General features: G+C 40.1%; 1 protein-coding gene across 1 annotated transcript; it reads right to left on the bottom strand.

Moving 5' to 3' along the window:
* Positions 1-691: 691 nt before the first annotated feature.
* On the bottom strand, positions 692-23,923 carry LOC148078816 (SH3 and cysteine-rich domain-containing protein 2-like). Its single transcript, XM_087793520.1, has 11 exons — positions 23,679-23,923; positions 13,778-14,141; positions 6,911-7,005; positions 4,221-4,302; positions 3,983-4,089; positions 3,821-3,884; positions 3,338-3,393; positions 3,122-3,210; positions 2,599-2,650; positions 2,198-2,335; positions 692-2,134 (listed from the first exon to the last, which is right to left on the bottom strand). Exons 1-11 carry the CDS (start codon positions 23,754-23,756, stop codon positions 2,036-2,038), a joined length of 1,224 nt encoding a protein of 407 aa, XP_087649646.1. The 5' UTR covers positions 23,757-23,923; the 3' UTR covers positions 692-2,035.

The following is a 23,923-nucleotide window of genomic DNA, read 5'->3' as shown; positions in this document are numbered from 1 at the left end:
TAAAGTTTGAGTGATTGAAAAAGGTCGAATTCTACCTTTTTTTTAGCCTTCAAAAAACAACATTTTACACATTTGGGCAACAATTTTTTTTTATATTACCGGAGACGTCGACTCTCAATCCCTCTGGCCTGTCTCCCTATTGTTCTCTTTTGTGGACGGGGGTGCCTGCTGGCCAGGGGGGTCTTCTGGGTCACAGGCTTGCCCTGATGCACTGTCCTCTGACTGGTTCGCTGGTTGACCCCGACCCCTCTGTCCCGGCGCCTGCTCCTGGTGCCTCCCCTCTTCAAACCTCCGCCATCTCCTCACTGGTGCCTCTGTACTAAACTTGAATTAGCCATCTATGAAAAACCTCACCACAGGATAAACACAATACTATTATACTCGGTGATTGTTATTTTTCATTCTTATCTGTTTGTAACTGGTAAAGGAAATACATACATTCTAAACTATTTCTAATTATTTCAAAAGTTAATCAGAAACTTCAGTATTTTATTTGTCTCTGTAGTACTTCTTTAATTGTTGTTGTGTGAGGTACCATTAAATTCAACAAAACAAGTTACTAGAAACTGGGAAGATCATTTTATTTTTTGCGGTTTCTATCTCAACCCATTCAATACAAATTCTATCAAATTCCGACGTTCATATAACCTGTGATGGATGTTTGGTGTTAAAAACAAGAGATTGAAGCATCAAGATGTGAAACTTTATTGAAACAAACGACTGAGACAGTCGCCCGATGTGCAGAAGAGCAGCAAGCAGGTGTGATGTCAATACAGTGATGTCACCTGAATCAAAGTGATCCTGAGCCAGTCCTGCATGTTTGTGTCGGCAGACTTCAGATTGATGGTAAAGATTAATCCTGCATAGTGTTTTCATGTACATAGTTGCATACATATCAGAACTCTTAAATAAATGCCCTTTTATTGTCAATTTCTATTTCAGTTTGATACTGTATTTATTATTATTATTGCAGATTCTATGTACAGGTATTGCTACAATGAAGGTGAGAAAAGGTATTTTAGTATAAGTCATGGACAGTGAGGGGTCGTTGCTGCGCATTTGAGGTGAAGGTTTCCAGGGGGTCTCCCTGACTACAGCACTGCAGAGTGGAAACATGTGTTGGAGATGATACATTGTGAGAGTGAACAAGTCATAATATTGGATTATATGTAAAGACTATGTAGGAGGTAAACTAAATTCAGTTATAACTTGTTCATTTCTTTTGCTATTTAAAACTTTTATTAATCTAGAATACATTTTAAAATTAAGATTGTTACATTCATTCAATAACTTTATCTGCTACATGAACCGGTCGTCAACCTGTTGGAAGATGCAAACACACACACACGCATTACCAATTTAGTGTAATCAATCAAGAACACACAAACAAGCCAAAATTGCAAGTGTTACCTTGACTGAAATTGTACCTGCAACCTTCTTATTGTGAGGCTCTAACCAAAAGTCCACCATTAATATTTAGATTATTAAATAATAATACTTTGCATGCTTGTATGTAGGTGTAAAAGACACTGATAAGTGTTTTAGAATAACACACTCCCAGGGACTTAAGATAGGAAGCTTGCGAGGGTGAGTGGTAAAAATTAGAGTAAGATATGACATGAGTCAGGATAAAGAGTGAGTCCATAGGATGAATGTCAAACTTATATGAAGAATACAAATACACCGTAGCTGTGCACGCACACACACATTGCGTCGCAGCATCAGACATGTGAGAAGCGGTAAGAAAGTGTAAATTAGGAGAATTAAAAAAGTTTTCAGGATAAACTATAACCTTGTGTGAATCCACATGAGTCTCCAGGTCCTCACACTTGTCAGCAGCCAGGTGAGGAAGCCACAAGTCAATACATTTGTGGATATTCACAAAGTCCTGCTTTTAACACCAGCTCTGTGCTTGCCAAGTGCTTCTCACCATCTGCATGTCAGTCGACCACCGCTCGACTTGACCATCCACTGCCGCCAGAGGCCGCTGATGAGCAAGAGGGTTCAACGATCTTCAGAACAGAAGCTGTTGGTGTCATATCTCCAGCAGATACTTCACTGGAACAAGGCCTCGCCTCTTCCCGCTGCTGAGCCGGAGGAAGCCGTCTGTCTCCTCACTCTTTCCCACACAGATCTGCAGGAAGAGGGAATTTAAACTTACTCAGTTGATTCTTATGTGTCCAGTTCACATTCTCACCTGAGCTTCCTTCACAGTCATCTGGCCTTTGTCTCGATTGCCGTGAAAACCAGCGTCGACCTTCCACACTCGCTCACCAGGACGCACACGCTGCACAAAGTTGGCGGGAAAGAAGCCCACCTTGTCCTTGCTTTTCCCCTTCAAACATAATGAAAGTGTACAAATGAAAAACATTTAGATAGATATACGGATTCAAATAAATACAAGTTAACATTTTTTTAATTCATAATTATTTTATGATACACAAGGCTTTAATAACAGGATTTATTTATGTATTATATATACTGATATAAAAAGATGCAAGAAATGTGTAGTCAACAGTGATCTTAGTTTTCAGAGTGAACATCGATCTTTGGCTACTTTAAATTAAATAAAACTGCATTGAATGTAATGAAGGTTACCTTCCACCAGTCCTCATTGGCATCATCTGTCACTTGGATGCGGTCACCAGGCCTGAACACACAAAAGTAAGTTATTTCTTGTATTGTAAATATACATAAAACAATATCGCCGTATTTGTGCAGAAACTGTGTACTCAGCTTTAATTGACTTGGCTCCAGCTCCTGTCTTGACGGCTATTGATCAGTACTTTAAATTTCCTGACATTGTTTCCTCTACAAAGATACTATGTTGGTCACTCTCTGCACTGTAATGGAACCTAATCTGTGCATGAAGCATTGGTTCTTGTCACCTGATTCTCACTACTGTCCTACAAAGTCCCTTTTTTCCCCTCACTGCCATAGCAGCTGTGTGTCCTTCCTGATCTCTCCTAACACCCTTCAAACCAGAATGCTGCAGCCCTCAACACTTGCTCTATAGAGGAAGCAGATGGCACAAGTCTCTCTAAATGTTTGATCAAGTGCAAACTCCAGCCTCTTGAACAACCACAGGGAAATTAGAAAAAAAGGAAAAGGTGACACTTACTGCAGGGCTAAGTCATTCTTCTCCTGAGGCAGGAACTTGTAGAGAGCTACGTAGGTGTGCAGTGAGTGGACCTCTGCGCGCTTTTGAGTCTGAAAAATAGTTATTATACATCTAAATTATGATTAAAATAAATAAATATGAATCGATATTTAAGTCTAACAAAAGAGAATACATTCAAACAAGAGCATTAGAATGAGGGAAATGTTGAGCACATACCTTCAGACTGTCCCTCTCTTCTGAATCCGCCTTCTCACTTTCAGGAGGGGTGAGCACTGGAGACATGCAGGAAGAGACAATGTCAGTAAAAACCATTTATAAAAAAGTATAGAGAAGTGTGTGCAAAAGAGTGGAAAGAGCTGTATATGCATGAGTTTAGTCACTTTGAACTTCCGTCCGCCTGTCCACTCATTTTTATCTCATTTACATGTACTGGACATAATGGTGTGACAATGAATACAGTGTAGCTATCACAGCATATGTCATCCTTAATTTTTACATGAATCTGCTGGTAAATGCAGGAGGTGAAACTATGATACATAACATGGGAAATTATCTTAGAACCTTACTCATGGAGGCTCCACTTCTTCTTTGCTCTGGTCTATAATCGTGTAATCATGTGATGTCCTGACTTTCTGCGTATTTAGTAATTGAATCTTTACCACCATGCTTTATATTAAAACTGTAATGACAGTGACTCACTTCCAGGAATGTGATCCTCTTCAGCAATGGGCTGTTTCTCCACCTTATCTTTAACATCTTCAGCCTGCAACATGGAAGCAACTTTAAAATGCAAAAACAACTGAAAAAACAACTAAACATCATAAGGACTGCTGCGATTAAAAGTGGTCATTGGTTTAATACCTCATGACAGGACTCTGAAATACTGTCGAAAGTGCGACTCATCTGAGCCAATGACGTCCCATAGCGCAGTGCTTCATATATGGGGTCCATCAAGCCGTTTCCTGCTTCTGGGGACATACAGGAACAATAACGTTTTATCACTAAACCAACACACACACATCAAGGAAAAGGTCACAGACTTAGTGATTCAACATGCTGAGGATGAAGTGATATATGAACCAGCAGTTCTATCACTCACCCTGGAGCGGAGCCTCTTGGACCACACTCAAAGGATCAATGGTGAGAAGAGGAGAGCTGAAGTTTCTCTTGAAAGCTCCAGCCTGAGTGACACAGGCAAGAAATGTAGGGTTTGAAAAATAAACATCATGGCAGAAAAGGCAGTTGTAAAACAAAATCTGTGAAGATGGCATGAAGGCTTCTCTTGTATATCTCACTGCATTGCAAGTAAACTACTTCAGGAACAGCATTCTGCAATTAAAATTCTTTAAGGGCCACATTCAATTCTGTGAATGTTATAAGGGGCTGTCAAGCAAAAAGATAGATGAAAAAATCCCCCCAAAAAAGGGACATGCCTCATTAGGCCACGACATTTATTAAGCTAAATAAGCTGCAATTTTATTCTTGTGTAGATGAGTTTTTTTCAAAACATTTTTTCAATTAACTTAAAAAAAAAGTTTTGAGGGATTAATATATACACAAAAAATTACACACAAAAAGGAGGGAAGTGTTATGTGAAAATGTAAATTACTAATAAATACAAAAAACATTTGTTAATGCATTAGAACCATTTATACATGATCATACTTTGACTTTACGAGGGCCACATAAATAAAGTCAAAGGGCCGCATGTGTGCATGGCACTTTGCCCAGGTCTGTGCTATATTCTTGGTTTTATTTATATACATGTATATATGCATGTATGGAATTCAAGATATAATGTACATGTCAAAAATTAAAGTGTGACACTTTAATCATGATTCCTTTTTTATTTTCTTCACACAGGGTTATTTAATAATGTTCTTTTGCAACATCCATACATAACCATCACAGCAGTATGTCGGTACTACTGTAAAACTGTGATCTTTTTTGAGTGGCACAGCTATTTTTTTTACTAAATGACTCATCAGATACAGTCACACTACAAAGTCCTGTTTATGACAGAGAGGCAATAGTGAAACATTTTATGTTCCCCAAAATAAACATTGTTTCTAAATATAGCACCTCCTCTTGAGTCTGTCTTTTTTCTATCTTCTGAGCTTGGTTATAAATATTGTGAAGCCACACGAATCAATCATTGCCGCTCAACACTTAGACTGCAAAAAGATAAATCTAAGCAAGTACTAAAGTCTTGTTTCAGTCTGATTAGACTTAATTTGATTCACATTAACCAAACAAGTTCAGAAAAAAAATCTTATTCAAAGACATTTTAAGACAAAAGCTGCCTGAAGAAATTATGCAGTTTATGTAGCACCTCATAAGAGTGGAAGAAAGCAGGTCCCAACGAATCACAATGAGCAAGTATTTGGCAACTGTGGTGATGAAAAGCCTTTTAACAGAGCAGGGGCAGAAGTCCAGACAGGGTCATGGAGATGATCCTGGCTGTATCGAGGCAAGGTTTAGGAGAACCTGGATCCAGCAACCTTCTACGGAGGTGCTGGCTTAAGTTGTATTCTAAATTCTACTGAAAACCAACAAGGACAACCTCCTGTCACTTGCTGTTGTTTGCCAGCAAGGAAAATTTCAGTTTCCATAGCGCCAGCTTGTCAATTCTCCCTTGGGAGTGGAAACCACGCTTCATCCAGGTTTCTTCATGCACTGCAGCAACATGGTTCCCAGACCTATTGCAGCTGATGGTCAATGACCAATGGCACATTCCCTAGTTCTAAACAGACATTGCTCTGGATTCTGGGTGGTCCGCTGACGCCCTGGTTACTCCAGGGTGTGGTGTAAGGAGATCAAGCTCCGTAATCAGAACTTTGGAGAGCGCTAGAGTTCAATCCTTGGCCTATGCATATATGCCTCAAGGTGGAGGATGTTTTAATGCTGGTGTGAGTCACGAATAGTTGGCCCAATATCTAGTTCCGTAGCGAAGATCATCCTGTTTCAACAGACAGGGCTGGACACAGAACATGTGATGTGATACTTCAATCAGTCCTGAATGCATCTTGTTTGATGAACTGTCAAGCTTTGACGAAATCTACGATGAAAATGATCGAAAGAAACACAACAAAACTATTAAACTTAGTGTTTATATTATATGTATTTATTCATCATTTTACAGAAGGCACAGTTTGTCCACATGATGTTTTTAAAATCTAATTTATTTGCATTTTTTGTTTGGGGAGCTAAATCTGAGCTGATGGGTCAAAGGATGAAAATTCAGAACAGAGGAGAACATTTAGTTGACCAAAGGAAAAATTGACATGCCTTTAAAAAAAAAAAAAGTAAAAATATTAGATCCCAAGGACAATAATCGTTCACCCTTAATGAAAATATGTCGATTTTGCTATTTAGTAAAGCCAGAAAAACATAAGTAAGGCACACTGACCAGAAATGGGAGTTTTATTTGTGCAGTGCAGCACATGTGAAGAAGGTTAAAACAAATGGTTTCACTTAGCAAATGTTACTGTATGACTGCTATGCTAGAAGTAATTTGCTTCCCTCTTGATCATCTGTCTACTTTTAGGAGCCAAGACTTTTCTACCTTAAATGTATAGATCGTGTCCTCTGGTATGAAAAGCCCATTATTCTTTTAGAGGAAACCGAAGCTTTAAGGACAAATACATTGCAAAGGTCACCTTATCCTTGAATTCTGCTGACTTTTTACTTTCCTGTTTTAGCCTACAGAGAACTGCTTGTAAAACAGAGCATATATACAGAAAAAGGACAATAAACTTGAATACATAAAGTAGGAAAAATAATGGTTACCTTGCCATTGCAAGGCTGCAGCGAAAGTTCGGAGGAACACCAGAGATGGGCTGCCAGTTTACATGCTTTGCAGCGCAGGCCTTGCTTTGAGTTCCCTATAAAAGAAAAAAAAAATTTAAATGCAGAATGAACAAAACCGTATAACAAATTCTATTTCTGCATGTGTGGAAAATCAAATTCATCCTTGGAGTCCTGTCATGTCGCAGCCTGCTTCAAATCGTTCCTGTCCTATACCAAGTATAAAATAACTGAATAACTAGGTAGGTAGAACTTTATTGAACCCTCAGGAGGTCTCCTTCGGGAAATTGTTTACTACAGGCCCGAGGCACTAACAAACCTCCAATGTCTTCAAGGTTTGTTCTTGTTGAATTTGTTTTGTTAGAAATTGTAGCCCTTGTATTTTTCCTCCAGTTGGAGCACCCTTAGTTTGCTGTTTTGTAGCCTTTGAGCTTTCCTCCATTGGAGTGATTATCTGTCTGGCTTTCAATCTATTAAAAGACTGTTTAAACGTCCTTCTCTGCGCCTGAGTCCTGTTGTGAGTCCAAGTCTGACACTACACTCTGGCCAGTATGGACAGCAGAGACTGACCAGTTGACGGCAGTGCTTCACGCCCAGGATGCCTGTCTCTCTCATCAGGGGGAGTTGCAGGCGGCAATGGCTTCTGTGTAAGGCCAACTATCCTCCCAAGTCTGAGACCTCGTCCAACATCTACGGCGGACCACCAGTCCACCTGCAGCACCTGAACCTCCAGCAGTCACGGCGGCCCTAGCTCAGGTATTTCCGAACACTGGTACGGGGATCAAGCTTGCGTCACCCTAGCGTTTCTCGGGGGGGAACCAGGACAATGCAAGGCCTTCCTCATAGACTGGTCCATACACTTTGAACCTTCCCCCTATGCATTCACTATTGACCGATCAAAGATTGCACCTATAATTTCCTATCCGACAGGAAGAACGAAAGCATGGGCCACAGGAGAGTGGGCTTGAGGGTCTCCACTATGCAGCTCATTCTCAGACTTTAAGGTTGCTCTCATGAGAACATTTAACCCAGTTAGTATGGACAGAGAGACCACAGACTCTGTGCCAGCCTGCCAAAAAATAGTTGAGAGCGACGGTTAATTTTTTAAATCTTTATACTGTAAGTTTTTCATGTCATATTTTTGTTTTTTTTTGTGTTGTTGTGTAGAAAGCATCAGTAACGTATGTTTATGTGTATTTTGGACGAATGTGTGTACATAACGTTTGGTGCTTGTGTGTGATAAGTTGTTGTCTGTACTGTACAATATTGTGGTTTAAGATGTGTTCACAGCAAAAATGCTGAAGCTAGCGTATCAGCACACCATATATAAACAATATTGTTTTTACTGTTCCAGTATAGATATTATTGTATTTAATTTATTTTAAGTATGGTTGTGTCCACTTGTATTTCAATCAGGATGTTCATTAATGCTGGGGGGAAGGTGACCCCAGCCTTCGTTAAAATTAAGTGGGAAAACCTTAAGCAGGCGTACAAGGTAGGTTTTCATTACCGCCATCACTAAAGTTTAATGTGTTAAGCATAACAACACTGTGGCTGAATAATAAAAACAAAGGAGAAACACTGAATACTTTTTAGGAATGTGCAAAGAGCAACATTAGCATTTTTGGGCTCCATAATTAATTGCATCGTTATTTCAATATTACTACTGGTATTTTCAAACTACAGAGGGCATAACATTGTTGGAGGAAACATTTAAAACCTAATTTTCAAGTAATAATTGTCAAGCTGAGATTTCCTGCTGGCATACACATTACTCAGATCCCAGAAACATATACCTGTAAATGCAAAGAGAGAATAAATGTCTTTATATGACAAAAAGGATAGAGTTGTAAAATATCATCCCCTCCAACTCTTTCCTTCACAGAAGCTGAAGTGCCCCTCAACTGGAGTCAGCACAGAGGGGGGTGAGGTCACTGCCGCATCCTGAAAGTGGTACTTGATGGATGAGCCTTCAATAACACCTCATCACCTCATCCTCCCAGAATGGGGTTATGGTTAAACCCCCCCCTCCGTGCAGACCCCACCACAAAGCGCATCCATTGTGAATGCGCCGAATGAACTTCAACAAATGGGTGACAAGTTTTGTGAGCTCCAGCAGGCCAACGCCAGAGCTGAAACCGAGAGAGCAATGATGAGGATAAACAAGGATTTGGAGAAAGAGGAGAGCGTGGAGAGAGAGGAGAGGAGGTATAGGGAGACCATGGAGAGAGGAGCGGATGATGAGGGAGAGAGGAGCGGATCATGAGGTAAATGAGGGCTGAGAGGAGAGACAAGGAGACTGCTGCCAGGGAGAAGCTCCTTGATATTTGTCATCGGTTGAAAAAAATAAATAAATTAGTAAAGTTAATTTAAGCTAGTGTAAGGACACATTTAATAAGGAGTCGTGATTGCTATGTACATGATTTTATTATTTGTAGTCGTGCTCAGGAGCGCAACACAACATTGCCATCCTGTGCCGGACTTCTGCTCCACTGGGGCTGCTGCTGCTGGTGGTGGTGGTGGTCTCTTGTTGCTCCCTCCACACTAGCCTCATCTGGCTCAAACTCATCACCGTTTCTGAGGCAGATGTTGTGCAGTATGATGCAGCAGGCGACCACCTCCGGGACATAACGGACGTCCACCTCCAAGGCTTACATAAAGATAGACCTCCACCTTGTCTTTAGGATGCCAAAGGCTCTCTCCACAACACATCTGGCTTTGGACACGTGGGCATTGTAGCGGGCCTGAAGACGGTTGTAAAGAGTCTGGCGGTATTGCATCAAGAGGGCGATGGGCTGACGTAGGCAGGGGTAGCCACCATCACCAACGATGCAGTACCTTGGTGGAGGGTACCTCTGTTGGTAATAGAGGGGGCTGTGCTTCAGACTTTCGTGCTGGGTTGATGAATGGCACGGTGGACTGATGCTCGGTGCATGCCAAAGGCCCTTCCCACCACACAGTACAAGGTCCCGCTGGCTAGCCAGAAAAGAAAAACCAAGGCCTCGATGACGGGTCCCCAGCCATGGTAACTCACCTCGCCGAAGGCAACCATCAGGGCATTGAAAGATGCCCTGGAGAAGCAGAAGTCCGGACGATGGTCTGCATCATTAAAGTACAGTGCCACTATTGGCATTCTTTTGGCAGTACTAAAGTTACCAGTTCCCTACCTCTAGTCTGTCCTCCCCTTTCCCCTCCTTCCTTCCTTGATACAGGAGGGTTAAAGAATGTCTATTATAACTGAATCACATACAGGTTATAAGCAAAGAATTTAGTTTAACAGGTTAAAATATATATATATGCATATACTTACAGGTGCATTTTCAGCCAACAGTAGAAGGATGACACGTCTTCGGTGCTGATACCGGCGTAAATATCTCACGAATATTTCTTTTCTCATATTTTCTTTATTTCTTCCAAACTTTTAAAACATGCTGCCAGCAGTTGTTGGGGATAGTTTTCCCACAGCTGGTTGCAATCGTCATTAAATTGTATTAGAAGAAGAAGTCGCGTCATTTATGGTTAGTGCGTAGCGGCAGTGTTTAATTTGAGACATACTATCTGTCGAGAATTTGCGTACTAGTTAGTACGTACACTATCCTGATCCATACTAACTTCCAGTATACTAAGAGAAGTATACGATTTGAGACACAGTTCATGTCTTTGCCTCCTCACACACCTTACGACTGTGCCATAGACTTAATCCCAGGCTCTCCCATTCCTAAGGGTTGTCTCTACTCTGTCTCCGGCCCAGAGAGGGAGGCCATGAAAGACTACATTGAGACCTCTTATCCGCCCATCCTCGTCAGCAGCTGGAGCAGGTTTCGTTTTTGTGAAGAAAAAATACAGTTCTCTTAGACCATGTATAGACAGCCCCCTGAATGACATAACCATTAAAAACCGTTAACCCCTAGTCGGGACCTCCGTTTCCGACCAGCTACAATAGGCTAAAGTTTTTACCAAGCCAGACCTGCGGAACACTTATCACCAGATAAGAATTAGAGAAGGAGATGAAGATGGAAGACATGGTTTAACACACCGAGCAGTCATTGCGAATACTTTGTTATGCCGTTCAGTCTCACCAACGCCCCAGCAGCTTTTTAGGCTATGATCAATGATGTTCTTAGAGATTTTCTAGATCACTTTGTGTATGTCTACCTAGACGATATTCTCATCTAGTCACCAGACTTAGTCACGCACAGGAAACATGTTACTCAGGTCTTACAGTGACTGTTAGAGAACAAACTTTATGTGAAAGCAGAGTGAGTTTCATCCCAATACCATCTCCTTCCTGGGCTTCATTGTAGCCCCTGGAAGGGGGCCGATTGGCCCAGGCCAGATAACTGCAAAAAGGTTCAATAGTTCCTTGGGTTTGCCAACTTAAATAGGCGGTTCATCAGAGGCTTCAGTGCAACAGCAGCTCCATTCCATGCATACACCTCCACGAAAGCGCAGTTCCATTGGAACTCGGAGTCGGAGGCTGCCTGGATGGGAAGATGCACCCTTGCACCTTCCTGTCACGGCGGCTGTCCCGTATGGAGCGTAATAATGATGGTGCCAACCGGATCTACTGGCGGTAAAGGTGGCGTTGGAAGAGTGGAGGCACTGATTAGAAGGGGCGGAAAACTTGTTTTTCGTTTGGACTGACCACAAGAACCTTGAATATATGCGTAAAGCTAAAAGACTCAATTCTCAATTCAAGCTAGGTTTTCAGGCACCGTTTTTTAACCGTTCTTCCTTTTCTCTTTCTTACAGCCCGAGTCTCGTAATGTCAAACTTGACGCCCTTTCACGACTCTATGATCCCGAGCCTGTTGCCAAGGAACCAGAACCTATCCTTCCACGTACCTGTGTGGTTGGAGCGGTAACTTGGCAGATAGAAAAGGAGGTTAAGCAGGCAAATGGTTAGGGCCCGTCACCTAGTGGGTGCCCCGGACCATTATCGCCATCTCCCGAAGTTTCTGGTGGCCATCAATGGACTGCGCCCGGAACAAGACATCTTCAAGGCATGCATGGGCCTGCTTCAGCCGCTAGCTATCCCCTCCAGGTTCATAGCCCTGCCCAAGCTGCTGTCAGCCAAAGAAACGACCAGAATTATGATAACCATGTTTTTAAAGTTCATGGTTTTCCCAAAGACATTGTCTCTGACCGGGGGCCCCAATTCGTGTCTCTGTTCTGAAGGGAGTTCTGCCAACTCATCAAAATGAAGGCCAGCCTGACCTCCGGATATCACTCGGAGGCTAATGCCCAGACTAAACGCCTCAACCAACAATTGGGAATTGGCTCCGGTGCTTGGTCTCACAGAATCCCTCAACATGGAGCAGAAACCTGGTCTAGGTAGAGCATGCTCATAATTCTTTGCCCACCTCAGCCACAGGGTTCTCCCCATTTAAATGTGTTTATGGCTATGAGCCCCCTGTTTTTGCAGACCAAGAATAAGAAGTGTCCATGCCCTCCGCTAATGCCATGATCTGCCACTGCCGACGCACGTGGGCAGCTGCCCGGATGGTCCTCATACGCCAAGGGGACCGGGTAAAGAGAACAGCTGACCACAGAAGACAACCCGCCCCCATCTACCAACCAGGCCAGAAAGTCTGGCTTTCAACCAAGAACCTCCATCTGAGGGTACCTTCGAGGAAGCTGGCGCCGAGGTCTGTGGGTCCATTCCCCATTACCAAGATCATAGGCCCAGCCGAAGGTTCGCCTGCATCTGCCACATTCCCTCCGTGTCCACCCTACATTCGATGTGAGCGAAGTAAATCCTACCAAGGTAAGCCCCATTTTCCTCGTTAAGAGAGTTTTTGTTCTTGTTGAATTGGTTTTGTTAGGAACCTTAGCCCTTGTTTTTTTTCCTCCAGTTGGAGTGCCCTTAGTTTGCTGTTTTGTAGCCTTTGAGCTTTCCTCCATTGGAGTGATTTTCTGTCTGGCTTTTTTTTAATCTATTAAAAGACTGTTTAACCGTCTTTCTGCGTCTGAGTCCTGTTGTGAGTCCAAGTCTGACAAAAAACATGCTTTACCTGCTTCTTAGAGAGAAATGACACAAAAACCCTAGCAGGACCGAAGCAAAAAGAAAATCAGAATAACACTTTAATTTACCTGGTATCAGTAATTCACTCACTTACTCTTAGTCACTCAGAGTTAAATTATTAGGGCTGTCAACAGAATAAATGGTACAGAAGTTAAAACAAAATTCAAAAAAATGTAATCATATCTTTCAGTAATTAATCTATTCCTATGTTTCTCCAGAATTTACATCCGGTAGCACGTACCAGGGCACCCAAGTGAGAGCAGTTGAAATGTTGAATTAAATTTGTCATGTTAAAGACTTTTGGCAAGATTTCTCCTTGAGGCATTTTTTCATTGCATGTGTTGCAGTACGCAAATTTTACATCGCTCTTACAACAGCCAATTATGATCGGTAGCCAATTAATCTGTCGTTTGGCACCACTTTAATCTCTATAATCTGCTTCACCTCAAAGTGTAACCTTCTCTGTTCAATGGACACAGTTCTTAGCCAGCTTTCATACATCTATCCATGCTTGAACTTTAACTATTAGCCTTACATTGTAAAAAAAATAAAAATAAACATGCACCCCTTTCCCAGTTCCAGTCAGGGGATGCCACAGCAATCACAGATTTGCAAATTTATGAATCGGCAAAAACAAAATTTAATTTCGAAAAAATGTATTGCAAAATATATATATTTCACTATTGGTTAATATTTAAAGGTTTGTTGCCACATTCCAAACTGCATGTTAATGTTAATGATAATATTGTGATGCATGACAAGAGGAAGAACAGAAATGAGGGAGAGATGTACGGAGAGTGTCAAGGAGCAGGAGCAATGATCTACCTTGGATGTGATGTTTGCATCTCTGGCAGCAGGTTGCCCTCCGGAAGACGTACTCTTGAAAGCAGTGAGTCTTGATTGAAACCTGTTTCGCCTCCTGCTGTCCTTTGGATTGAAAAGATGGACTAATAGATGGTGAGTGGGAGGACTCTGACAATGACGGGTTGGGGCTAATGGATGGGGAGAGGGTGGGTGAATGCTCATAACCCAGTAAGGTATCAGAAAAAGGTGGAGGAGAAGAAGGAGGAGGATGAGTAATAATGGTAGAAGGAGTGCGATAGTCGCCGTTGCTTCGTTGGAAAAAGTTGTCCACACTCTTGCTTCGCATGACTGACTTGAAGGACAGAGAGCGTTTCAATCGCTGCAGCTGAAAGACAAAGTGGGGGATCAATTTAGCTGACCTATAAATACATGTCATTTAAAGGGTGCTATTGTGATGTCTTTTATGCGTTTTAAGATTTATCCTCAGAATTAGCAAAATAAAACTTCCTCTTCAATATAATTCTTGAGAGAGAAGCCATTCCAAATTAAATTTTCTACCAACCAAAATGGATTTACATAAATGCCTTTAACTCAGAAAATAGATCAGATTACTCTGAAAGTATATCCAACCTTTAGTCAACAGGGTGGGTAGAAAACAAGTGAAATTTTAGTTGTTTTTTTAAGCTCCATTAAGTAGGCTAAAAGGGTAGTCATACATGAATATTTTTACATTACGCTACAGTCATACCAACTTTTCTAGGATAGGAAAAGTATCAGAAAAGCAACATATAAAGTATTTTTCCACCAGGCTCTGTAACTGACTTCCTATAATTAGCACTGTACCTAGTGTGCTCCCTGCTGGGCAACCAGCTGCCTGCTGTCGCAGTGTTATTGACCACCATTTCCATTGTCTTCCTTTCACTTTTTAAATATTTTATCAATAATTGGGTATGTAAAAACACGTTATGAACACTTCTTTGCTTGTATGAAGATATTTTCATTGTTAGTAGTCTGATGTGACTGGCATGGCAAACCACTTATCCATTTTCACAATATGTTTTGTTTGTATTATTTCTTTCATTCATTGCTCGTTTGATGTTATCCAGCTGTTATTTGTAGACAAATGCTCTCTTTATTAATCCCAAAGGTAAATTTAATGAATACAGTTACTGTAGCATGAAAAAAGGTATCTTTGTTAGGATCCACTGATACAACACTATCTAACCTCACAACACAATCTCAATCTCACCTCTGCTTGCACTACCTGTGCATTAACTTTGTTTTTTGTTTATATTCTGTTTATTAGTTGATTATTTAAGTTTGTTGATTATTTATTTCATTTTGTTGGTTATTTTATTTTTTTTTATTTACTTAAATGTCTTAACAATTAAACACTTAAAACAATTAAAACTTAATTAATGTCTGTTTAAGTCTTAAATGTCTGTTGTTTAATCCTTTCAACCGTATTCATGTTTTGCATAATGGGTCCGAGAGGTCCACAATTTTACTTATGCTGTATGTTTTAATACATGCATATTTGACAATAAAATAACTTGACTTGACTGATGATTAAATGAAACGTATGTATTTGGGCTGCTGTTAAGCTGCCCTTGCTCTGTCAGATAGGATTAAAATCTTCCTTCCTTTGAGGCCCTCATTGTCATCTTTCCTCTTTATGGACAGACTAGCTTATGCGATTCATAAATTCAGGTTTTATCAGTTTCATTAAGCCTCCAACCTTTGTGTTGGAAGTGGTCAGGGATGAAAGCAAAAATTACCCATCATACTGTATTTTCTTATGGACTATCTGTGAAAAGATGGGAATTGAGTGTGACTTGATCATACAGAAATGATAAACAAATTAAGTGACATTGACATATGAATTAAAATGAATACAATATTTGTATGCATCTTCAAACACAGTCACAGTTGTTGGTTTCCCTATATGTGTTAAATGAAAGCATTTTCTACAGAGTTTAAGGCATATTTGAAGTCTTGTCGCTGAATCATTAGCTGCACTCTGATGCACAAAATCAAATCAATATCATTGAGCAGATCTCCCTTTTTCTAAAGCTCCAGATTCTCAGATGCCAATTAGCTTGAGTGATGAAAAGAGTTCTTGGTGTTGAGCTCTTTTTGTTCACCTCGGCAGGGAGCTGAGCTTGTACTTTCCTTAATGGCTTCCTTTCAGCTCGGGCAACTGGCCCATTTACTAATGGACATTCCTTTGCTTGATTTTTAACTCGTCAGTTTTAATAATCCTATTGGTGCTAGGCTTTGCTCCAATTATTAAGGGAAACTATTTTCCAAACTGATACTTTAAGAAGTTTTTGAAGGGCTTGGTTATTGAGACAACTCCCATCACAGTTTGAGTAGTAATAATAACTGCTAATATGTCTTTTCATTCAACTAGGGCTGCAATGATTAGTCTACAAAATTTTAGCAAACTAATGAGGTAAGGAGGTGTCAATAGAGATGCTTTTGAAATAAATAGCAACAAGAACATGACAGCTGATTCCAGGAGAAACATTTCCACAGCAGGATATCATCATATCCATGTATGACTATTCACTTAATATGTGATGTCTGGGAGCTCAACCAGAAGAATGACACACCTGACTCAACTTTGATGCATGGACTGAAGATTGCATGATTGTGGTACTTGTACATGATAATGGTTCTGACATTGCCCTGACCCCAAACAATTTGCAGGTAAAACATAGGTGGACATCAATCTGCTGAACACTTTGCTACTTAAGTAGTAAAAGCTATGTGACAGTTTGCAAACTCAGGTAAGAGGGCTGTGCAGCTCCTATCCAGGCCTGTCAAAAACATTCCAGACATTTTCATCTTGCCCATTTTCATTTGTGTTTGTTAAAATAAATGAGTCCCCTTTCTTAGTGGAAGTCAAGTTTTTGTCTTGGCAGAAGTCACTGCTGCAAACTGCTTGGCCAGCCGGTACCAGTAAGATGTAGATGTGATCTGACAAGACAATACCTGATAGGCTCCTTATTAATAGATTAGAAAAAACTAGGGCTAGGGCGATTAATCGCATTTGCGATATAATCGCGATATTCAAAAATGCGATTGTTATATCGCAGGTTAATAATTTATTTAATTTTCGAGCTGTCAAAATTACTTGTGAGCGGGGCAGCAAGCGGAGAGAGACGCTTTAACCCGTTGATCAGTGACGTCTAGAGAAGCTAAAGAGCAGAAGTAAGAAACAAACTGCAGTGTTTAACAACTTTACAACCTGACATCGGTTCCTACATTTGAATCGAGACGTGTGTCTGTCGACATGTCTATCTGTGTTTGCGCGCTGCTCATGTGTTTGTGCGCACCACCAGCGTATTTGTGTGTGCTCATCAAAGTTACCTTATGCAATCACACAATTCAAATTGTATAAATGATAATATATTATTGTGTATGACAGGAAATGCACTTGAACAAACAAGAAACAAAGAATGACTTACTAGTGTTTATACTTTTCTTTAATCTTCATGATCCTATGATTAATATTGACTCACGAATATAAATGTTTACATCACACGTTTGGCACGTTTTTACAGTAGTTTTTAGTATTTGCAGTGAATTTTATGTTTGTTTACAAGTGTAATTAGAGACACTAAATAAACCTTCCCCCTTTATTTTAAGGTTTGCTTAATTTGACTTTATCATAAAAAGGACTTAACTTTATCTTGAGAATCAAATAGAAATACATTTTAATGTAAAGTTAATCATTAATTGTATTCGATTAAAAAAATACATGAAAAAGAGGACATTGAAAAAAAGAATCGCGTAAATAATCGCAATTATATTTTTTTCAATAATCGTTCAGCCCTAGCAATACGTAGTTAGTACGTACACTAAACTGATGCATACTAACTTCTAGTATACTAAGAGTAGTATGCGATTTGAGACACAGCAATACTGTATGCAACGCCGTAAATAAACAAACCCTCAGGAGAAAATAAAAAAAATATTTAACAGTAACAAGAAGTAGGATGAGATAAGTAGACAAATGAAATATCTCTTGAAAGCTTAGACGAGGAATCATGACAAGTGTATGTAGCGCTTGGGTTCACCATTACAATGAGGGAAGATGAGGAAAGACAAGTGTGTTTACTATGTCTAAAAACATTGGTCGTGGACATTAGGAAATACAATTGAAAATCATTTTACAGCATAGCAACACTATTTCCCGCTTGAGTTTTTTCTACAAGAACATTTCATATGTCCCAAGAGAATGATTTAAAGATTCAGTTTGTTTAAAGGATTTTTTTATTACAATTATTGATCAGGCAAAATTACAATGGGTATCCCCAACTGCCATGCCACACAGTGATGTAGGAGGTGAGGATAATCTGCCCCGCAGAGCTTCACAGGAACGTGCTACTCAATCTCCAGAGGAAGTAGAGCTTCTGGTGACCAAGAGAAGGTGTGTTGGTTCACTATGTCAGGTAATTGTTGAAGTGAACACCAAGATATTTATTCCAAAATGCACCAGTCATTGTCTCGAGACCCCTTACAATGCTGATGTTCAAACACCCTGCTGTTGATGCTTCCAACCACTACTTTGCCATCTATAAACTTCAAAATAGGACAGCTAAAGCTCTTAGAGGAGGTAAATTGCACGCAAGTGTGAAAAGCAGGGAGCTTAGCAAACAGTTCTTAGTAGAGCATGAGCTGACTGCGATGGAGGAAGTGATGCTGTTGATCCTGACTTCATGGTCTGTTACTCAGGAAGTATATGGAATTTGATATCTGCCACTGACTTGTACGGTTGTGTCTAGGTTGTTGTACACAACATAACGTTCAATGCTTTATACGTGCACACTCAACCACTCTGCTTCTTGCTTAAGTGTCATACACGCTTGCGGTTCTTGCTGGAACTTATATTGTTAGACCTGCAGCAAGCAGTATGAGTAGAAATATCATTGTATGTAGGCTACTGATTAAATCAACCAAATAATTTATCCTTAGAGAAACTACTCTCTGACCCCTTTGTGTTTTCGATTTATCACTTCCCAGACGTTGCCATTCTTATATATTAATTTATTTTTTACGATCTGTTGTCATCACATAGCTCAACTGGTTAAGCACGCGAGGATGTGAGTTCGTACCCCACTCTTGGCCACGATATTAAATGTTTTATTATAGAGGTATTGTGTTTAGCTATAGTGCTCTCTGAACTTCTTATTTTATTTAGTAAGAGCATTTACTCTGGCTACACAACTTCTGTACCTCTGAGGTAAGCGCTTTTTGATAGGCACAGAAGAATTGTTGAGGTGTAGGTTGATTAAGATGGAGCACAGCTGAAGGCCTCTTTGTGAAATGCATTGCCCGTAAGTTGTTGTAAGGTAATTTAAGGTGCGCCAGAGAACAATCAAAGCAATAATTTGCCTCAGGCAAGTTATATTTTAAAGTTTGTTTATGCGCCTTTTTTTTATTAACTTGTAATACCACTTCCAGCAAGACTTATCGGCTGTCTTTGTGGCTCTATTTTGTAAGTTGAGTGAGTAAAATTGCGTTGTAAATAAACCAAAGTTGAAGGTGCTTATAAGTAACTAGAAGCAAGCAGCATAATGATTGTGCATGCGTATGAGACGTTGAGTGAGCAAAGGAGTGATTTTGAGCACAGAAGGAAAAGTTTTGAGTGTACAATGACCAAGACACATTCGTACAAGTCACTGGCAGATATCTGACTCCATAGGAGTCCAACATCCACTTGCAATGGTTGGCTTTTAGCTACTTATTTGGATCCACAGTCACATTGATGATGCTTTTAATGTGTGCTATGACAATCATTTCAAGGCACTTGGTGACAATTGGTGTGAAAGCCACAGGTCGAAAGTCCTTTAGCCCTGTCACTATGTAGCTATTGTGAAAAAGGATTATCATAATGGACTTCAGGAACTTGTAGGATGGAACAGCTGCCAGGGTCAGGGAGTTGATGAAGATGATTGGGCCAGAAACCATTAGGGGGTAAATCTTTGGTGGGAACGTATCCACTACAGCAGAGCATCTTCCCATCTCGAGGTGTCGAATGTCTGTTGCTTGAAGAGGTGGATGGATCCTTGAATAAGGGCAAACATGCTGGGAGCTTGGGGTCACTGGAGCACTGTGCATATTCTGTTTATAATCTTTGATGCATGTAATACCTTTCAACGCTCAGATGGTCGTTTCTAGAGAAATTATATTGAATTCTGACATATGTTATCTTGGCCCTCTTGAAGCCTACAATCATCTACTGCATGGCCACACTCCAGAGAAATGTGGCGAAGTTAAAGTAAGTAAGTAAGTAATATTTATTTATATAGCGCTTTTCGAGACCAGGGTCACAAAGCGCTTAAACAATAAAAACAATACTCAAAAAAGTACATACTTTAAAGATCAAGATAATACTGAGAACAACACACGAGTTCGAGAAATTCAAGGAAAAGCCTGAACAAATAGAAACGTCTTAAGATGTTTCTTAAAGGAGTCAGTAGACTCCATCAAGCGCAAAGAGAGAGGAAGATCGTTCCAAAGCTTAGGAGCAACAGCCTGAAAAGATTTCTCTCCTCTGGTCCTGAGCCGTGTGCGTGGAACCATAAGTAGATTCTGATCCACAGACCTCAGATTCAGAGAGAAGAAGAATCATTGTACTATATTTAGTACAGTAACAGTATTTAGAACACACAATATACAATTGAGTAAAGTACTAAACTATACTTAAGTACAGTAACAGGGTAATTGTCATTTTTACAATTATCTAGGCCCTGCTTGTTCTCCTCTCCTCTTCCAACCATTTGTCTGCTACATTGATTCATTTTCCAAGGCTTGCAAACATCACATCATTTGCAGGAAACTCTGCAACTATGCTGGCAGACATGAAGAAAGATTAAGATGCGTGGAAAACAGAATCCATATTTTTCTGTACACCGACGAGACAGAGGATACATCTAGGCCACTGTCTTAAGTCCATGTGAAAGTGTTTTCTAAAGCATGCTATAAATAGACTGCTGTGAAGAATGCCTAGATAAATTAATGATTGAGTAGCTGGAGGTGAGTTTTCATGGCTAAAACCCGATTCATTTTTCTGTTTCAACCAGATTGTATAAGCCCATATAATGATGTCTTCAATTTACACACCATCTTTTCATTTGGGTGAGATTTCACCTCGTAACGTTTTTGCTGATTCAAGTATATCTTTGAAAACCCTTTTATAGTTTTCTCCATAAAATCTAAACACTGGTCAGAATGGCAGTAGGAGAAAATGTTTCTCAACAATTTACACCTGCCTTTTGACTCTACCTCTTGGCAAAACTTGTACTTGAAATGTATGTGAAATCCATCTATGAACCCATTACACTCCTCACTGATTCAAGATTCAAGATTCAAAGCGTTTATTAACATAGGTACTACCTACCATGAAATTCTTACTTTGAACCCTCAAAAAAAGTGCACAGTAAAAAATAAACATATATATACGTACATACATTCTCCAGCAAAATCTGATCTAAAGCTGTAAAGCCGTTAGGTGGCTGTTACAAAATGATCATATATCATGATATATTAAAGTATTGAGATAAAAGTAAAAGACCATGTCGCCCATCCCTTAAATGTATGCATCAATAAAACTTAAAGAACTCCACAACTGAGGCGGCGCTAGTGAATACCAGAGGACATTTTCTGCAATGAGATATTTCAGTACAAGAAATAAAGTAAACTTCTAACTCAGAACTGCTGTGTCAGCACAGACAGAAATGCAGTGACTTCATCATTTATTCATGTGCTGAGGTCAAAGCAAATTCAAGCAGGGTGACATTGTGTGTCCAGCTTATGTCCAGAAATGTCCATTTCCATTTAGTTAATATTATAGTTTCTACCATTTACTATCTCCCGCAAGCACGCTCACACATGAACAAACACTCCTGCTTGTGTGTTATGTTTTATCTAGTAATCTACATAAAAAATATTTTACTGGATTAGATTGAGAATTTTAAGACAAAATTAGTTCTGTTGTTAACTCAACTATCTTACCTTGTTTGTAATCACATACATGAGGATGATTAGGACAGGTAACATGTGATAAGTTTCAGAAACGCAGTTTAAAGTATCATTAAATATTAAGTACTTGCACAATATCAGTAAGTAAAATACTAAATTAGTAAGATAATGCATGGTCATTTTGTATTTTTTGCAGACATGTGAACCGGAAACGATACACCCTAAGTGAATCTTCTCTAGTTCCTCACACTGGACAAGCACCTAAGGCCGTTTAAAACCTGTTATTGTAACAACACTGAATTTAGGAAAATTATGCAATATGAATATAGTCTGAAAGTGGGCAAATGTAAAACAGCTTCAAACACTTGTCTGTCTTAACTCTTTTTCCTGTTCGGTCGGTCAATTGCCTCTGACTTGCTTAGTTATTTTACCAATTAGAGTGGATGAGTGTTGTATTTTCCTGGTATTATCTCGCCCGTAGGTGGAAGAGGTGGAAAAGCAATCCATTGGACTGTCAAAAGGCTCTATTAGGAGCACTTCACAAAGCCCATAGGGCCACTTTGCACTGTAATAAATGCTGGAAGAGTCAAGAGACGAGGGAGAGACAGTCATAGTGAGATATGAAGGAGGCTTGAAGAAGAGATGAGAAAAAGGCAAATATGCTATGCAGCTCTGTGAGGATTAAAGGACAAATTGGAAGATTATCTGACTTTGGGTGAAATAAATATGGAATCTCTCTGCCTTAGTCTTGTGGTTTGTGTCTGTTTCTAACCTTAACTATCCTAGCAGCTTTGGCAAATATACAGCTAAACGCTGACGCAGCTCAAAAGATGAACAGCCCCTGTTCCGTTGTGTCTATATGACCATTTGTGTAAATTATGACCCAGCCCTGAGCAAGACACAGCAAACATCTGCTATCTGATTGGCTCATAAATTCATGTGGCACCAGCAGTACTCACGTCCATTGTGCTGGCTGTAGTCAAATATGAACAACAATATGACCTGCCCACAGGGCTTCTTCACAGCCCCTGTGTTCAAGGAAAGTCTGCATAATATGATTTGCAGCATAGTCACTGACGAAATGTGACTATATGAAGAAAGCAAAACCGTAACAAAGTAATTTACTCAAAACAGCTTATGACTCTGTTTGTAGAAAATAGATATATATATATGTGGATACAAGTGAATAACAGATCCAGGTTGTGACATCACATTTTGTCTTTTTTGACTGTTCTAAATATTTCGTTTTTTTAAATTGTGTATATCAATTGTTTTCATTCATATTGTAAGTGCATAACATCGGAAGTGAACACTTAAAGTTATAAATGGTGGTATCATTTTTGAAGTCATCACTTTTTGAATAAGGTTATCAAAACTAAAAAGCAAACTTGCTTTATGAAACTATCAAGTGACAATAAACCCACATAAGTAGGATGATCTTCTACTGCTGTCTTATGACCCCATAATGACTATAACATTGGCTCAGAAGGGAGTATAGTATTCGTTACATAGTCTGAGAAAAAGGAAATTGACCCAGTTGCTGCAATACATGCTGGCTGTTGCTGGAAAGGAGCCAGGCTTGAATTCGTCATTTGCATTTTAGCATGAATGCGGGAAGATAGATCAGCAAACAATGGTGAACCTTTTCCAAGCCTCACATTTGAGCTGTGTGTGTTTCTTAACTTTATACATTTGATTTACACACACGCGACTTCACCTAATCTTTAACCTGACTCAGGACAGATTACAGGAGTTAAAGAAGATTATTGATGTTATGTAATACCTGCAGAAATAACTCCGAGGCGAGGAGCGTCAGACAAAACCATCGTCCACTCATTATTTTACAGGACAAATCGAAGTGTTTTTTAAATGATTCGTCAGTTTAATTCGGGTGTTTTGTAATTTGGCGGACGACCCGTGCACAGCTTACCTTGGACTCGGGCTGGCTGGTGGCGGGCGGACGGTAGATCATCCGCGCTTCATTCTCTCTGAAATTGATCTCCGTCATGTCTTTTTCAAAGCGCCTTGAAGAGCCGACACATGTCCACACCGAGCCTTCTACTATGCTAGTTATTGGACTGACATCTCGCCTCTGCTCGCTCAGCTTGCACGAGTGTGTTTAGCCATGAGCTCCGGTGGATTTGAGGGTCCTAGCTAGAACCCGGCGAGGTCTGG

The sequence above is a fragment of the Callionymus lyra genome, chromosome 6 (genome assembly GCF_982586985.1).
Source record: "Callionymus lyra chromosome 6, fCalLyr1.hap1.1, whole genome shotgun sequence".
Classification (NCBI taxonomy): Eukaryota; Metazoa; Chordata; class Actinopteri; order Syngnathiformes; family Callionymidae; genus Callionymus; species Callionymus lyra.
This window is presented reverse-complemented; position numbering and strand designations above follow the sequence as displayed.